Genomic DNA, 16,416 nt, shown 5'->3' with positions numbered 1-16,416 from the left:
CCTCTAGTGGCTGGAGCAACAAATTGGGGTGAAATGTGATGGACACAAGTCCTTCTCTGATTTTCAGTGCAGCACTTTAACCTAAACACCAAAGCTGTGTGTAGAAGTGGAGCAATGCCCAAGTGATGAGCAGCAGCAAAGGAACTTGAAAAGCTAAAGTTTCCAGACTGAGGAGAGCCAGTTTTATCTGAGAAAAACAAAACCCATTGTGAGGCACACTGAGCTGTCCGTCTTCAGGCGGTCTTTGTCAGCTTTAGTTTTTCCTGGGTGGGCCGTTGCTGTTCTGGGAGTCTGCCTGGATGTGTCTGTGCCTGTCCTCTGCATGCTGGTTATGTGTGAGTCAGGGTTAATAAGAGGCCCATGTTGGTTGCTCCAGCACCCAGCTGCCCTCTCTTTACACTGACACATCAGGATGAAAAACAATGCTTTCTTACACCTTTTACTCGGACATAAGAGCTTACAGCTGAACTCAGTAGATGCCAGTTTTATCATAAGTCCTGCAAATACCCGTTAATTCATCTCAATCAAACTGTTCTCACACAGGAGACATAAAGGTGAGTCACATGTTTACATGCAGTGTAAAAAAACTGAATGGCATACCATTAGATTAAAGCTTTTCTGGTTTGGTTTGGTTATGTTCATTCAAATTATTTCTGTTTGCTAAATGTCAGAATGTTGAGAGATTTTTACTGAATTTAATTAAACATGCATTTAATTAAATGTACTTTTATTCATGTTGCGCCAGTTCACAACAAATGTCATCTTGACACATTTTACAAAAAATAAAACAATAAAAAATACAGTTAGGGCCCACAGCCAAATAGTTAAAATTTGCCCCCAAAACACGTCACTGCCTGTTTTCTGTAATTTGTTTTAGTTATGAAAAAAATAGTGAATAGGAACATTTTCTGTAAAGCAGTTTGGAGTCACATTCCACAGAAATGGTGGAATATAGTTCATACTGGGAGCTGTTGATCCGTTCTGTGCAGCCATATTGGACACCAAACTCGGAGCTGCTCAGCAAGCTTCACCTTCCGCCTGGGAAAAACTTCAGAAATGAAAGAGAATGCCCCATTATACTTAATGGAGACTCTATTGCTGCATGTAGCTGTAACCTGTATGCAGAACATCCTGCAATCTCTTTAAATCAACGGAGGGTAAGAGAAATATGTGACACACCTGAACGAGGAAAGATTTTGTTTTTCATTTACTGACTTTGCACCAGTGACAGTTTTTGCTCTGCTCTGCATCACACCATTAAGTATTTGGTGGCTGATTCAGAACTTGAGTCCTGACAGACAAACAGGGAAACAAAGGGAGAAGAATCATAGCAGAAGCTCAGTTTTACTCCTTCTCATTGAAACATATTGTTCCTGCTGTATTATTCCTCTCAGCCTTTCTGTATTCAGCTGTTGAAGTCAGTCTTTGTCATTCTAATCAAAGTTATCCAAGCAACACTTCAGCAGCATTCCTCCTTAGCAGCAGTATGCCTGGCTGTGGGAGCAAATGTTCTGCCCTCCTTCAAACTTTCCTTGCTCCTCCCGCTGCGTCTCCAGCGATCGCTCTGCAGCTGCTCCTTCACTCGCTTCAGACTGGGAGTGAGGACAGCACTCTGCTGCTTGGACCTAACACCATCTTTTTGTTTCTTTTTTTTTTTAAAAAAACACTTCCAGTTCCAGTCTGTGACTCCAACTTGTCTCTTTATCAGTTTGTGATTTTTAGCTTTGTGTTCACACATGACAAAATGGGACATGAGGGGCTTCCTGCAGAAAGGTTTTCAGTACTTTAAGGTAAGAGCAACTTGATATTGTAACAGTGAGTTGCCCTTAGGTTTAAGCAACAATTTGCATTTTTTTCGCAATGTGACTGAAATGACACCATCTTCACATTCATTGCAACATGTTCAAGATGTGAATTCAGTTGAAACCAGCAGATCACAGACTTTCCAACATTGTGGTTGTTGTAGTTGGGCCCTCCAAGCAGCTGCTGTGTCAGTCTCTCTGGATGAAGATGGAGCACTCCACCCTGTGGGTCCTCCAGACTCTGCTGGTGCTCCTGTCTCCTGTGGTGTCCACTCCCTGCCCCCGGCCCTGCTCCTGCCCTCAGCCTGCTGAGCTCCACTGCACGTTCCGCTCCCTCCTCACCGTCCCAGCAGCGGTACCCAAGCACGTGAAGCGCATAAACTTGGGGTCAGTGGGGTTTTTTCCATCCTTGGTATTACCAGGATGTAGTAAGAGTGTGTTTCAGGTTGATGTTTCCAGTGCAGGTTTGTTCAATTGCCCTCACAGATTGTTTGTTTCAGGTTCAACAGCATTTATAAAATAAGTGACACTTCACTGTCTGGGCTGGGGAAGCTGGAGCTGCTGATGGTCCATGGGAACAACATTCACTCTCTGCCTGATGGAGCGTTCAGGGACCTGGCATCACTTCAGGTACATCAATCAATCAATCAATCAATCAATCAATCAATCAATCAACCATCCAGCAGAAATGGGCATGTATTGTATTGAACATTTATCATAATAAATTTCTAATTGAAATAAGAATTTTGATTTATTGTTGTCAAAATAAATTCCAGTTGATAATATTTTAACATTCTGAAAACTGTTTTGTGGGATTGTATCAAGTATTGACTCAAAGGTGCTGAACAGAAATGCATTTCAAACTTTTCAAATTCTTACTTTTAAGAAAATGTTCATTTCACCAGTACTGGGTTCACAGAAAGTATCAGCAGTGCTTATGCAGGACTTTATATGTTGGAAAAAGATAAATGGGTAGAAGTCATAGTGTTTCCAGTATTTACCACTTTATAAAACAGAGGCATTCAGTCATTCAAATACCAATATGCAGATCAGTGGGACTTTGGGTTGAGTGCCTTTCTGATTACAAAATGACTTTTCTGTCTCTTAGCCACAGTCGCCCCAAAAAATAAGCAGTGAAGTTACATTCAGAACAGAAATGCAGTTTAAATAACTGAATTAAAAGAACAAACAAAAAACAGATTTTTTTTTCCCTTTACCAACCGTTCTTCAATTTCTGAAAGATCATCGGTTCATATTAAACCAGCTGGTCTGTGGACTGGAATGATTACAGATTTTAGATTTTGCACAGAATTTCCTTCATACTTACTTCCTGTATTATTCAAATGTTTTACTCATAACTTGGTTTGTGGACTAAACCACATTGATTCCTTCTTACATGTGAACTACAGTAGCTGCATTTTAACAGACAGATGGTCTGAATTTTACTTCAGTGGCGCCATTAGAAATATTTTAGCTGAGGAAAAACACTGATGTGTCCAATACTTTCCCATTTATTATTATTTATGTTGGGTTAATATTGAATAAAGTATTTCTGAAACATAAGATTAGAAATATTTTTTATCACTCTTTCATAAAACATTATTGAGGTTATTGTTTTAATTTGCATGTAATTGTCTTGATAATCTGGTTAATATTGGAACTTTTCTGTTATACTTGTTGGTTCAGATGCTGAAGATGAGCTACAACAAGCTGAAGGAAATCAACAGGCACACTCTCCAGGGGCTGTGGTCTGTGACCAGGTTGCACTTGGATCACAACCAGATAGAACTCATCCATCCGGACGCCTTCCAGGGACTCACTTCCTTACGCTTTCTGCAGCTGGAGGGAAACCAGCTTCAACAACTGCATCCTGCCACCTTCACCACCTTCACTCTGATGGGCCAGTTCTACATCTCTACCCTGCGACACCTCTACCTATCTGACAATGCACTCACATCCCTCCCCTTCCAGCTGGTGGAGACCATACCACAGCTTGAGAACCTGTACCTCCATGGGAACCCCTGGACCTGTGACTGCAGTATGAGTTGGTTGCATGACTGGGAAAAAACTTCACCAGGTCAGATTATAATTATTGTTATTATTCTTAGGGTTAGGGTTAGGTCCAGTAGACTCTGTTTGATTGGGGACTGAAACTGCAACACTTGTTACATTTTCATCTTGTGTGGTTCGCTTTTTCACACTGCACTGTGTCAAACAATCCAAGACCCTTGTAGACCCTAATCACACTCTCACCGGTGGAGACGCTCCACCAAGAAATACTGAAGGAAACAACATGAAAACTCTGAAGACACTGAGCGCAACTTCCTCTTTCGCAAAATGTAAACAAAATGGAGTGGCGTCAGATTTTAGTGTTTGTTGGATTTCTCCTTTGCTTTTGGTAATAAACTACAAGCCATTTGTCCTGTTAGCTCTAGACTCGTGTTTATTTTTGTTGTCTTTAACCAGAATGCTGTGCTTCCTTCTTTTGGCACAATCTCCGGTCTGCTTGCTGTTCACATTCAAACTGCACTAGATTTCACTTCAGACCTAAAGAATGACATGTAGATTTGTAGGTGAACCAGAGTTAGCTTCTTTGGTCCGCATCAGAGTTTGATTGCACATTCATTAACAAACCATGTTTTATAGGGAAATAAAGTAGAGTTCAATTAAACAGGGCTGCTGTGAATGAACCCTTATTCATATTGTTTTTATAAGTCGTATGTTGACTTTTTTCTTCTTTTTTTCTGCTACAGGGGTTCTAAAATGTAAAAAGGACAGAGCCCTTTCAGGTGGCCAGCTGTGTCCTATGTGTTCTTCTCCCATACAAGTGAAGGAAAAGGAACTCCAAGCTGCTCATCCTCTGGTTTGCAATAGCCCAGTCATCAGTTTCCTTCATAGAATTACATCTCTAGAATATTCTGAAAGTGAGACATTGACCTCAGAGGACTTTAAGGAGCCCATTGGTAACATATCTCTTGGCCTCTCTGATGAGCATGGGAATGAGTTAGATCTGGAGTGCAGTGCTCACAAGCTAAAAGAACCTGCCAAGGTAAGGTGGGAGCAGGTCAACCAGCTTCAGCTGGTCGCAAACGTTAGCTTCTCAGTAGACCTTCAGTGTTCTGTTGACAGAGAAAAATACGAGCAGCTGTGGAGACTGATTGCATACTACAGCAACGTTCCAGCCCATTTAAAACAACGAGTCATTCCAAGCCAAGAGCCGTACCCACCACATGTATATAGCCAGGACTCTGTGCAGGATGCCCACTACTACACAGGTCTTAAAGCCAAAGTGTCAGCCCAGCCTGCATGGCTGATGCAACCATCCATAGAACTACAACTGAACCGGCCTCAGTCATCAACCAGCATGGTAAAGTTAATTCTGAGGACAAACTTCTCAGAGACAGTGGACATCAAGCTTCAGCAAAGACTCAGGAGGAACTGGGTCATGATCGAGTCAACAAACAGAACACAGAATGCTATGAGTGTAATCCTTGGAAGTTCAAATGAAATGGCCTGTAATGTGCACAGTTCTGACCTGCCAGTAATTCAGTGGATGCTGCCAGACAGTTCCAAGCTGAACAGGCCATTTAGGAGTCCTGAAAACAGGGTTTCTGTTTCCAGAGATGGAAGGTTGAAAATTAAAGCAGTAACTCACAGAGACACTGGAGCTTACTACTGCATCGCCAAGGTTCAAGGAGATTTTGCTGTGCTTTCCTTCTATCTAACTGTCCAGGAATCCTCTAGTCCTCCCACAGGGGAGGACACATCAATTGCATCAATAGAGGAATTTGCAGGAAACTCAATTTCTCTGGACTGTCCAGCATCCAGTTCTCCTGATGCTGAAATAAACTGGATTCTACCAAACAACAAAATAATTTATTTCCGAGCTAATTATTCCAAAGCACTGGTGACTTTTAATGGTACTCTTCAAATCCTAAAGACTCAGATATCAGATAGTGGTTATTACAAATGTGTAGCAATCAATCAACATGGTGTAGACACACTAGTGAAAAAAGTTAGTATAGTTAGGCGCAATGGTCTAATTAGACCAATGCGCAAGTTTACAACAAGGCCTCAGTCAGCCTCAGGGGTGAACACTCAAATAAACGTCCCTACAGAGAATCCAGAAGAAGCATCAGGTGACAGTGACGGGTCTACAATACGCCACCGCATCAGTAGTGTTAGACGTAAACTCCCAGTGAGTCTAGTCCCAGGAAGAAGAGGTATTCATCCATCTAGGAGCACCTGGCAGCGACAGCCTGTGTTCCGGAAACCAACAGGGTCTCACAATGGAAACCTGAAAGGTTTAGCAGAGAACAGGAGGAGGATTAATCTTTCTAAAAGTAAAATTGACCCAGAGAAATGGGCAGACATTTTAGCTAAGATTAGGGACAGAAATACTGTGACCTCGCCTCCTGTTTCTTTCCCAACAAAGATGAAAGCAACAGAGTTGCCGACACAGTCATGGGAAACTTCTGATGAGCCATCAGATGGTGTGACTGTACATGAGCGAGTGAGTCAGCATTATTCCATACGTCAGAGCCCTGAAAAACCTACAGAATACAGTACTCATGGTCAAGATAGTCATGTGACACCTGAAAGCATCACTGCAGAAGATGCAACTCCTAACAGCAGATTTGTTACTATAGAGCCCCATCCAACAGAAATTGCATATACTACACAGCACACAACCTATGACACAGAGTTGAACCTAATCACAAGTTCAAACAGTGGGTTTTTCCTCCCCCAGACCACATCTGTTCCACCGCACGCTATTACTGTCAGGCAGCCCAGTGCACACACTGCAACCAGCAGCACATTTTCTTTTTCAGAGAACCTAAGCACAAGTATTACTGCCGATAAGATTCAAACAGCTGATCCGTCTGAGGGGCTGCAGAGCAGTGAGAGTAGGAACAAACCAAATGATGTCACTAACTCCATAAATCACAGAGAAGCCTTCTTTATGGAAAGTCAAATTACTCCTTCAGTCAACCCAAATCACTCTGCAGCAAGTCAAGAAGGAAGTGGAAACTATTTGAGCGAGACTTCAACTCTGTCACAGTTTCAGTCTCATCCAAAAGACACAACGCTCAATGATTTGCATTCTGAAGTTGTTGACACGACAGGGTCTCCAACGACTACCTTCAATCTCCCTGGAAAAAGAAGGGTGCATTCTACAAGACGGCCAAAGTCACGCCTTCGGAAAGTCAACTCTCAGAGGAGGAACGGTGGCCGGAGGAGACGGCCAGACAGAAAGAAACAAAAGCTCAAAACACTTGGCAGCTTCATCACCACTGCACCTGTAAATACTCCCTTACCTACAGCCAAGACCTCTGCCTCTAAATTGTTAAACACAGAAAGATCAGAAATTGCAGTTTGTTTATATACCTCTGTTCCATTCACAGAGAGCCAAGTGGCGTCATCAGACAGAATGAGTCATAAAGAAAGCACAGTCTTCAGTCAGAACCACGAGGTAATCAAAGAGCCTTCCTCACTACCAACCTCTTCTTTAGGAACAAAGGACAGCCAAAACAAATCATGGCAAAGCACTGCAGCTGCACCATCATTTCCAAGCATTTCTCCAGGCTTAACGCATGGAAATACTACTCCTCACAGCACTGCGGAAATCTCAGACAGTGCATATCCTACAGCGATTTCAGAGATTCTCCCATCAATCCCTCAGCAGAGGTTTGCAGACAGTCCTCCTCCACCTGCTGAGCATTTAGAGAACTGGCATGAAATAAGTTTTACAACAGAATTGGCACCTCTGCTGCACTCTGAAAGTCCCTCATGGGGTTTGCAAAGTATGACAAAATTGACAACAGACAACAAGAATCAGCAATTTGTCCATCAGGAGACTTTTTCTGAGGATGTTGAACAAATACATTGGGAGAAGACTGGAATGGATTCTTCACTACAGCCTTCCTATTTTACCCAAACTGCTTCACCCATCCAGGGAAACAAGACAGACTCTGGAGAAACTTCCAAAGGATCACTCTCAACTCCAAGGATGCTTTTTGAGGTCACCACTGAGAGACTTGCACCATTAGAAGATTTAAAGAGTGAAGAAAATGAGAAGAAACCTCCGAATGCTGGAGCCGATTCTACACATATGAGTAGTGTAAAAACAACACATGCCTCAGCTACCTCAACGTTGCCATATCATATTAAACCATCCAGAGAGATTCCCTATCTCTCAAAACCCAGACTTTCTACTTTAGTACCTCTTCTAATGTCTTTATCAACATCCATCACTCAAAATGCCACAGTCACAGTCAGAACCAGCCAGGATCAACAAATAAAACCCATCTCTACCACATCCGTCCTAAGAAGATCATTTAACTTTCATCCTACAACATTTCCTCCAAATCACAAACCAACAAATACAATTCCAACCTCCCAGGCATCCACCTCTATACCAGTACCCACTGGGATTCCATCCCAAAAGACACTGTCACCAGTAACTCTGGATGTGTCCACACAGCACCTAAACGAGCATGGATCTGTTCAAAGACGGAAGCCAAGGATAAAAACTACCCATTCTCAGATGATTACTGTCAAAGTAGAAAAAGATGCTAAGCTTCCATGTGAGACTGGAGGTCAGCCCATGTTTTTCCTGTCTTGGACAAAAGTTTCCAACGGTATGTAAGACTTGATCTAAGAATTCAGTTTTCTGTGAAGGTAAACTTTTTTCTGCAGGTTCTTAAAGAAAAGATGAAAGATTAAATACAATTATACAGCAGGATTCCACATGCTGCTGGAGCTAATATTTACAACACAACCATGTTTTCTCATTATCTCACATTTAAACAGAGAATATACTGTATTTCTGGTTTTCATCAGTTATGATTACCAAAATTGTTTCTATTACATTCTATATCCAGAATGAGAAGAGATTTTTTTATCACTTTCTTCAAACACATACATTCACACACATGCACAACCTGATGCTGCCACCCCCATACTTCACATTTAAGACTGTTTTCAGACCTAAAACCTTTACCACCATTTCCTCCAAATGTAACAATGGGCATTGGGAACAATTTTAGTTTAGTCAAACCAGAGAACAAGTATTCTATAATTCAGGTTTTTGTGAGAGAACATTTGCAAAATGTATTCACAAAAACAACAAAATCTTACCAAGTATTTTTGGTCTAGTTTCTCATGCAAATGTTTTAGTGTTTTCTGAAGTGTACCAAGATATTTGCACTAGAAACTAAATCAAAATTGCATAGTACAGTACAGTGTTTTTGTGTTTATGTTGTATTTAGAATAACGACATCTCTGAATGGCGTTTCAGCCATGTTGGTACAGGACTCGTTTCAAGGATAATTACACTATTTCACCAGCTTCAGCAGCAATTATAGTGTATGTAAACTTCTGAAACCTGAAGTTTGATCTGTTTTAATTTCAGACAAACAGCAGAGAGGGTGGTGCCTCTTTTTATATAATATATAAATATCTGCTTTCCTTTGGTTCGAATGTGACTGCTGTGTAGTTACATCAACAAGATTTGAAAGTAAATAACTACACTTACATCATAATTTCAGTACATACAGGTGACAACTGCAAACTGTGGTGGAAAAACTTTAATGAGGGAAAGGGTAATCATCTCTCAACATGTATTTTTCTATGTGAAGGATACAGATGAAACATTCAGACTCTTCAAAGCATACAGCTGTCTGAGTCAGGAGGTTCTACTGGAATATTTAAGTGGATTAAATACTCATTAAAACACACCTACAAATACAGTATATCCTTTGTTTAAATGTCAAGTCCTGTGCACACAACATTTGGATCTGCTGGAAGTTAATTCAGTATTATCAGTATGCATGGATGAACCCTTACAGGCTTCAGATGAGATTCATACAATCTTTTTTTCTTTTTCATCCTAGAGTATGTTGTATCCTGTAGCGATTCTGTCTATTTCAGAAAGTATATCATGCATTCTGGCAGCTTATCTTGCTTTTAGTTCAAGTCGTGCACAGAATAGGTCAGAAGTTTACATGCACCCATAACTAACAATTTGATTTGCAAGTTGTGAATAACTGAGGTTGGTCTCTAATGCATTTAAAATCAATTCATAATTATAATATGCCAACTGTGGTTCTGGAATATGAACTCATTGACTTCATTTTTTTCACCCTGAGACACTGAGGGCTGCAGACCTTTAGACCTTCTCCTGAGACCTGCCAGATGAGTCATTAATGAGGTCTTGGAGTAATTTTGGAAGGACTGATGTTGCATTAGAGAGAAAGCTCAGTTATTTTACACATTGTGCCATGTTTTCCCTGTTTGCTTATAAAGTTCCTCACTGTGCTTCTTGAGAGTCCCAAAACTTAGAAACTGACTTGTCTCTCTTCTGTCTGGAACCTCTTTAGAACAGAGAAAACCAATTTCTTTGACTGCTTGGTAGGAATTCACAGATGAAAATTAACATGAAACTCGCAAAAATCAGATAACTAAGTGCAAACATCTAATGTGAAACTTCTAAGCTATTCCTTCCAGAGGACCTCTTCATAGAAGAATTTTAACTGTTCTTAATGGATAAAACAGCTGAGACAAAGTCTGTGGTAATGGTTTTAAACCACTAACATAAACTCAAAGCTTTAAGAGCATAATATCTCTTGTCTCCATCATAGCAAGATATTCTCTTCCTCACCCTGTGCCTCTCCACCCACAATTCCCTCCTGACTCTACATCCCTAATTTTCTTCCTTTGAACAGGCTTACTATTTCTTCCAGTGACCCTGGAACTAAATGCTAAACCAAGTAAATGGTCTCAGGCTCAAACACCAGCTTTTCAATGTGTCATTTCAATATTAAAAGCAGAAATTGCTCCGGACCATCAGTACATGGACAGATGAGGGGAGTGGCGCCTGGATGTCAGGAGCAGATCATTTAGGCCTTGTGGGTTGGTGTGTGTAGTCTGGCAGAAGTAGGCACTGTCAGCTTAGTGAACAGTGAGTCTATAGTTGGGCAAACTGACCATGGGAGTGAGTGGCAGTTTGCAGTGTGGCCATTGTGATCCAGTTAGCCCCATAAATATTGGAGCTTTCCACCAATTTGGATAGGCAGACTGTCAAATAAAAGTTAAGAATCTGCTCTTTTCACCTACATGCATTAAATACACATAATTTTAAAATGTCTCAGTAAACATCAAAAGTGTATATATACTATATACTGTATATATACATATATATATATATATATATATATATCTATATATATATATTCCATTCTCTACAGAACTTTTCAGAGAAAGTAGCTTTACTTTCAGCAACTTAACTCATAGAAAATGGATTTAGATACACGTGTGTGGTAAACTCATTTTGGTCTCACACTCTTGCATCACTTTTGTTCCACAAGCAGATTTTGACACTAATCAGTCCTGAAGAAGAAGATGCTCAGGTCAGGTGAAATTCAGCATTTATTTATTTTTTTTTGCTTACATGCAAAATCAAGCCTAAAGACAAAAATCATAATTAAAAGAAAGACATACTGTAAGAAGTCCACTTTGTAGTTTGTTTCAGATTAAATGTAAAATACAATGCATGGTAGAAGGCTAACACTGCACATCAACACTATCGTTACTGTGAAGCATAGTGGTAACAGCTTCATAATGTGAAGGGGCTTTTCTTCAGCAGGGATATGTTAGAATGCCTAGTCAAAGTCCAGATCTAAATCCACTGAAAAACCTGTGGAAATACTTGAAAATTGATGTTTACAGGCACTCTCCATCCAATCTAAACTGAGTTTGAGCTGTCGAAGATGAATGTGCAAGAGTATTTTACTTTATGTTGGACAATCAAAAAAAATGGAATTTGTGATTATAATGTGACAAAATGTGAAAGCGTTCATGGATAATGAATGCTAAACTCTTGTGTGCTTCTGTTTGTGTAGGAGCGAGTATTGCCAGGAACATGAAGGTGCAGAGGTTTGAGGTCCTCCATAATGGAACTTTAATCATAAGAAACTCACAGCTAACCGATGAGGGCCAGTACGTGTGCACCGTTCAGAATCAGTATGGTACAGACAAGATGATGGCCAACCTTATAGTCATGTCTCATCATCCACGGGTCCTTCAACCTCGAGAGCGAGATATCCATGTGTATGAAGGAAGCAAGGTTGAACTGGAATGCAAAGTTGAAGGGGATCCTGTGCCTCGGGTTAAGTGGGTCCTCCCAAACTCAATCCAGCTGATGACGACCTCACCTTCTGTGCCATCTCAGTGGCAGGTGGCTGTAGATGATAGTGGAACTCTTCATATCAACCAGGCTAGTTTGACTGATAGTGGAATTTACAGGTGCACTGGCAGCAGTGCAGCTGGAGCTGATACCGTGTCAGTGCATCTTCATGTCTCTGCAATGCCCTCTTTGATTCAGCAGAGACTAGATGAGAACATGACTTTTCCAGAGGGCAGCGCTGCTTATATTGACTGCACTGCCACAAGAGCCTCTCAGCCAATCATACATTGGATCACTCCTGATGGCATACAGCTCACTCCTTCCCGACTAATTACTAGAGATAACCTTACTGTCTTTCCAAATGGGACACTCCACATACAAAGATTGGACCTCAAGAATTCTGGGAGATATGTATGCAAAGCCAGTAACGGAGTAGCCTCAAGCAGCAGGACTGTGATGCTAAGTATCAGAAGAAAACTGTTGTCTGCTAAAGCCACAATTACATCTTCATCTCCCCATAGAACAGATGTAATATATGGAAGTAAGCTACTTCTGAACTGTGTGGCAACAGGTGAACCGGAGCCTCGAATCATCTGGAGGACGCCCTCTAAGAAGCTAGTGGATAATCAGTACAGGTGGGCAAATGTAAAGGACAAGTTCTTCATAGTTATTATTATAGCAACTCTTAATGTCCTGAATATTGAAGGTTGTTTTAATGGTACCATTTAATTTTTTGTGCAGCTTTGAGTCTAGGATCAAAGTATTCCTTAATGGCAGCATAAGCATTCATTCTGTGACTGACAAGGATGGAGGTGACTACCTGTGTGTAGCCCGTAACAAAATGGGTGATGACTACGTTCAACTGTGGGTCAATGTCTTGACCAAACCAGCAACAATTGAGCAGAAACTTCAGAAATCCAGTCAGGAGGTGGTACAAGGCCAAGACCTGAAGGTGGACTGTGTGGCGTCTGGCCTCCCCAGCCCAGAGATTAGCTGGGCACTACCAGATGGGACCATGGTCAACCCAATAAAGCAGAAAGCAGGAGTCCATGTGGGACGCAGTCGCAGGTATGAGTTATTATTCTTTAGCTCAAGGGAAGTTCCTGATTTGCCTGTGTTTGCTTTGCCAAACCACATTCAAATGCTAACTAACAATAAGTAATTTGTTTAATGAATCAAGCCTATTTTCAACTGACAAATTCTGTCATCAAAGTGTAATATTCATCCCCCTCTTCTCAAATTGTTTGTAGGTACGTGGTGTTTGACAATGGGACTCTGTACTTTAACGATGTTGGCCAGCCAGAAGAAGGTGATTACACTTGCTATGCACAGAACCAACTTGGCAGAGATGAGATGAAGGTGAGAGTCAAGGTGAAAGGTGGTACATCCTCACCTCAAATCCAGGATAAAGATCATAAGACTGTCAGAGTGCTCTACGGTGAGACAGTAACACTGCAGTGCAATGCCAAAGGTGACCCAGTACCTGTTGTCACTTGGATGTCTCCCAAAAATAGACCAATTTCCAATGCAATAGACAGATACAAGGTGCTTAAAGATGGAACACTGCTTGTTCAAAATGTTCAGCAATTTGATGAAGGTAATTACACCTGTATGGCGAGGAACAGTGTTGGCCAAGACAATAAAGTTACCAGAGTGGAGGTTTTGGCAACTCCTCTAGTTATCAATGGCTTAAGAGGAACTTCAAATACCATCAAAGTTACTGCAGTTCAGGGAGAACGGAAACTGTTGGATTGTGTGACCGAGGGAACCCCTTCACCTCGTATCATGTGGATCCTCCCAGGAAATCTAATACTTCCTGCTCCATACTACAGTAATCATATGACAGTTCATCAGAATGGTACTTTGGAAATACAATCAGCTAAGAAGACCGACTCAGGACAGATGGTGTGTGTTGCTCGTAATGAACGAGGTGAGGTTAGAATGTTGGTCAACTTGGATGTCAAAGAAATGGTTGGACATCCACAAATTGATGCTCCCCAAAGAGAAAGCTTTTCCCTAAAAGTGGGGAATACAGTGACTCTAAATTGCTCAATTGATGGCTTGGAGTTAACTGATATAATGTGGACCTTACCCAGCGGGACTCCTCTGCAAGCCGGTGCTCGAATTTCAAAGTTTTTTCACCGACTTGATGGATCTTTGATCATCAACAATCCATCTGTTGCTGATGTTGGTATGTACCGCTGTGTGGGGCATAACTCTGCTGGGATTTTTGAGAGTACAGTTACCCTGTCCCCAGGAAGGAAGCCACAGATTCTGAACAGATACATCTCTCCTGTCAGCATCCTGGATGGTGAAACACTTTTCCTTCATTGTCAAACAACTGGTGAGCCATTCAAACTTACATGGACCCTGCCCAGTGGGGTTGTTCTCAACAGGTTGCAAAAAGCTGGACGCTATTCGATATTGCGCAATGGGACAATTGTCATTCGACAAGCATCAGTCTATGATAGAGGACCCTATGTTTGCAGAGCTGCCAATGAATATGGCAGCTCCTTGCTTTCAGTCTCAGTAAATATTTTTGCAAACCAACCCAGGATTACCAGTGGCCCTCCCTCTGTGACATACGCCAAAAATGGAGTTGCTGTTCAGCTGAACTGTGTCGCCACTGGGCTCCCTAAAGTAGAGGTGGCTTGGGAAACACCTGATAAAACCCGCCTGGTTGTAAGTGCAAAGCCACGCCTTTTTGGAAACAAGTATCTCCATCCACAAGGTTCCCTAATCATTCAGAATCCAACCCAACGAGATTCTGGTGTTTACCGATGCACTGCCAGAAATACTGCCGGTGTAGACTCTAAAACAACATTTCTGAATGTGTTCTAAAGAATTTTACTTTCAACCCATACCCAAGGCAATACTGTATGCCCAAGCAACTGCCTAATAAAAAGACATTATTTCAGAACACAATTAAAGTCACTGTAAAAATTGTGAAATCACCATCCAATTAGCATTCAGTGGCTCTTTAATTATGTTCTGACTTAGAGGCTTAAAGCTAAAATCATGTGCACCCTACTTTCTTTGTTTGTACAATTTTGTGAAAGATCTGTGTGTAAATACATAATTGCTCAGGTAATTTGGATACAGAAAACCTACGTACGGGTTATGCTTTCTAGACTGGTCACTAATGGTGGTCTTAATCATCTTTGTATCATATTTAACTTTCCCAATTTCACCATCGACCTTTTTAAATGGGAGTAAATTATTTAGAAGATATATTGTTTCGTGTTGTTTGGCAAAAAGTAGAATTTCTGATGTATTTATTATAATTAAATGACAAAATCAGTTTGCTATGCAAAAAGCCTGACATTTTTTACTACACGCTCCTCAATGGCAGCATATCAAGTCACTTACATATCGCCCATTAACCCTAACCCTAACAATCTTTTGAAAACCCATATGCATTTTTATGAGTTGCACCTTATTGGTCTTGTTAAAACACTGACACTCTGAGAATTGCCTGAAAATATTTATGAATAATCTTAAGTATTCACACAGACAAACAGGAAAGGGTATCATTTTTAGTGCATTTCATGATTCTTACAATCAGAGGCCTCTGATTGCCATGTTAATTTCCATGTCAGAAATCAAGCAATATGTGATAAAAAGGAAAAGAAATAAAGAAAGGCAAATAAGAGAGCCAGCAATATAATGTTCTACTAATATGGTATACATAGTGACAGTGTACTAAAGGAGCTGAAAGCCTCAGTTTCTACAGTAGCGCACCTGTGAAAGTATTATCACCATGAGCACATCACAATGAATATCTACAATTCATTTTCTCACAGCAACTTGTCATTTAGAAGTAAAAAGTACTTTTAAGCTAATGCTACATGCTGGAAGGGTCTTATCAAAGCAGTAATTAATTTTACTTAATAACGTGATGTTGCCAGTTGACATGTTTTTATTGGCAGAAGATGCAAAAACAATTTAAAAGGACAGCAACAACAGGTTTAATTGACTTAGAAACTTTAGTCTCACAAACACCTGAACTTCCTGAATAGTCTGGCTGCTGAGAAGACGAAACACATTGTGTTCATTTACGACTTTCAGAGCTACAAAGATGCTTTATGTTATAAACATATTTTAATTCTGTTTTGAAACAAAAAAGAAATTTATGTATGATTTATTTATGTTTAATGGTTTAACACGTTTTGCTGTTTCTGACTACGATGTGGTGTTTGCTTTTCAAACTTTTGGAAGCCCTACCAAATTTATACACAAACAAATAGAAACCAATGAATTAGGTACAAAAAAATAACTCAAGAAAATCTGTGTATGTATGAGAAAAGTAACTCTTCCATTCTCAAGAGTGTTAGAGGAAAAAGTAATAAAATGAATTGCAGGATCCAAATGCAGGGAGGAGCCAAGCAGGTGAAAGTCAATAGTTGACTAAAGGAAATAAGAAAAATT

At 40.6% G+C, this 16,416-nt stretch overlaps 1 protein-coding gene across 4 annotated transcripts; it reads left to right on the top strand.

Annotated features, from left to right (window-relative positions):
* Positions 1–773: 773 nt before the first annotated feature.
* On the top strand, positions 774–16,117 carry mxra5a (matrix-remodelling associated 5a). Of its 4 annotated transcripts, none has more exons than XM_028011061.1 (8): positions 779–1,790; positions 1,967–2,189; positions 2,303–2,432; positions 3,489–3,879; positions 4,556–8,443; positions 11,705–12,623; positions 12,730–13,056; positions 13,239–16,117. In XM_028011061.1, the coding sequence occupies exons 2-8, from the start codon at positions 2,005–2,007 to the stop codon at positions 14,827–14,829; spliced, it is 7,431 nt and encodes a 2,476-aa protein (XP_027866862.1). In that variant the 5' UTR covers positions 779–1,790; positions 1,967–2,004; the 3' UTR covers positions 14,830–16,117. The 4 variants fall into 4 exon arrangements, with proteins under 4 accessions (XP_027866866.1, XP_027866862.1, XP_027866865.1 ...); XM_028011064.1 differs by having other exon boundaries at positions 1,909–2,189; XM_028011063.1 differs by having other exon boundaries at positions 779–2,189.
* The last annotated feature ends 299 nt before the right edge of the window (positions 16,118–16,416 follow it).

The sequence above is a fragment of the Xiphophorus couchianus genome, chromosome 24 (genome assembly GCF_001444195.1).
Source record: "Xiphophorus couchianus chromosome 24, X_couchianus-1.0, whole genome shotgun sequence".
NCBI lineage: Eukaryota > Metazoa > Chordata > Actinopteri > Cyprinodontiformes > Poeciliidae > Xiphophorus > Xiphophorus couchianus.
The sequence above is the reverse complement of the archived record's forward strand: the minus strand, read 5'-3'. Positions and strand labels throughout refer to the sequence as shown.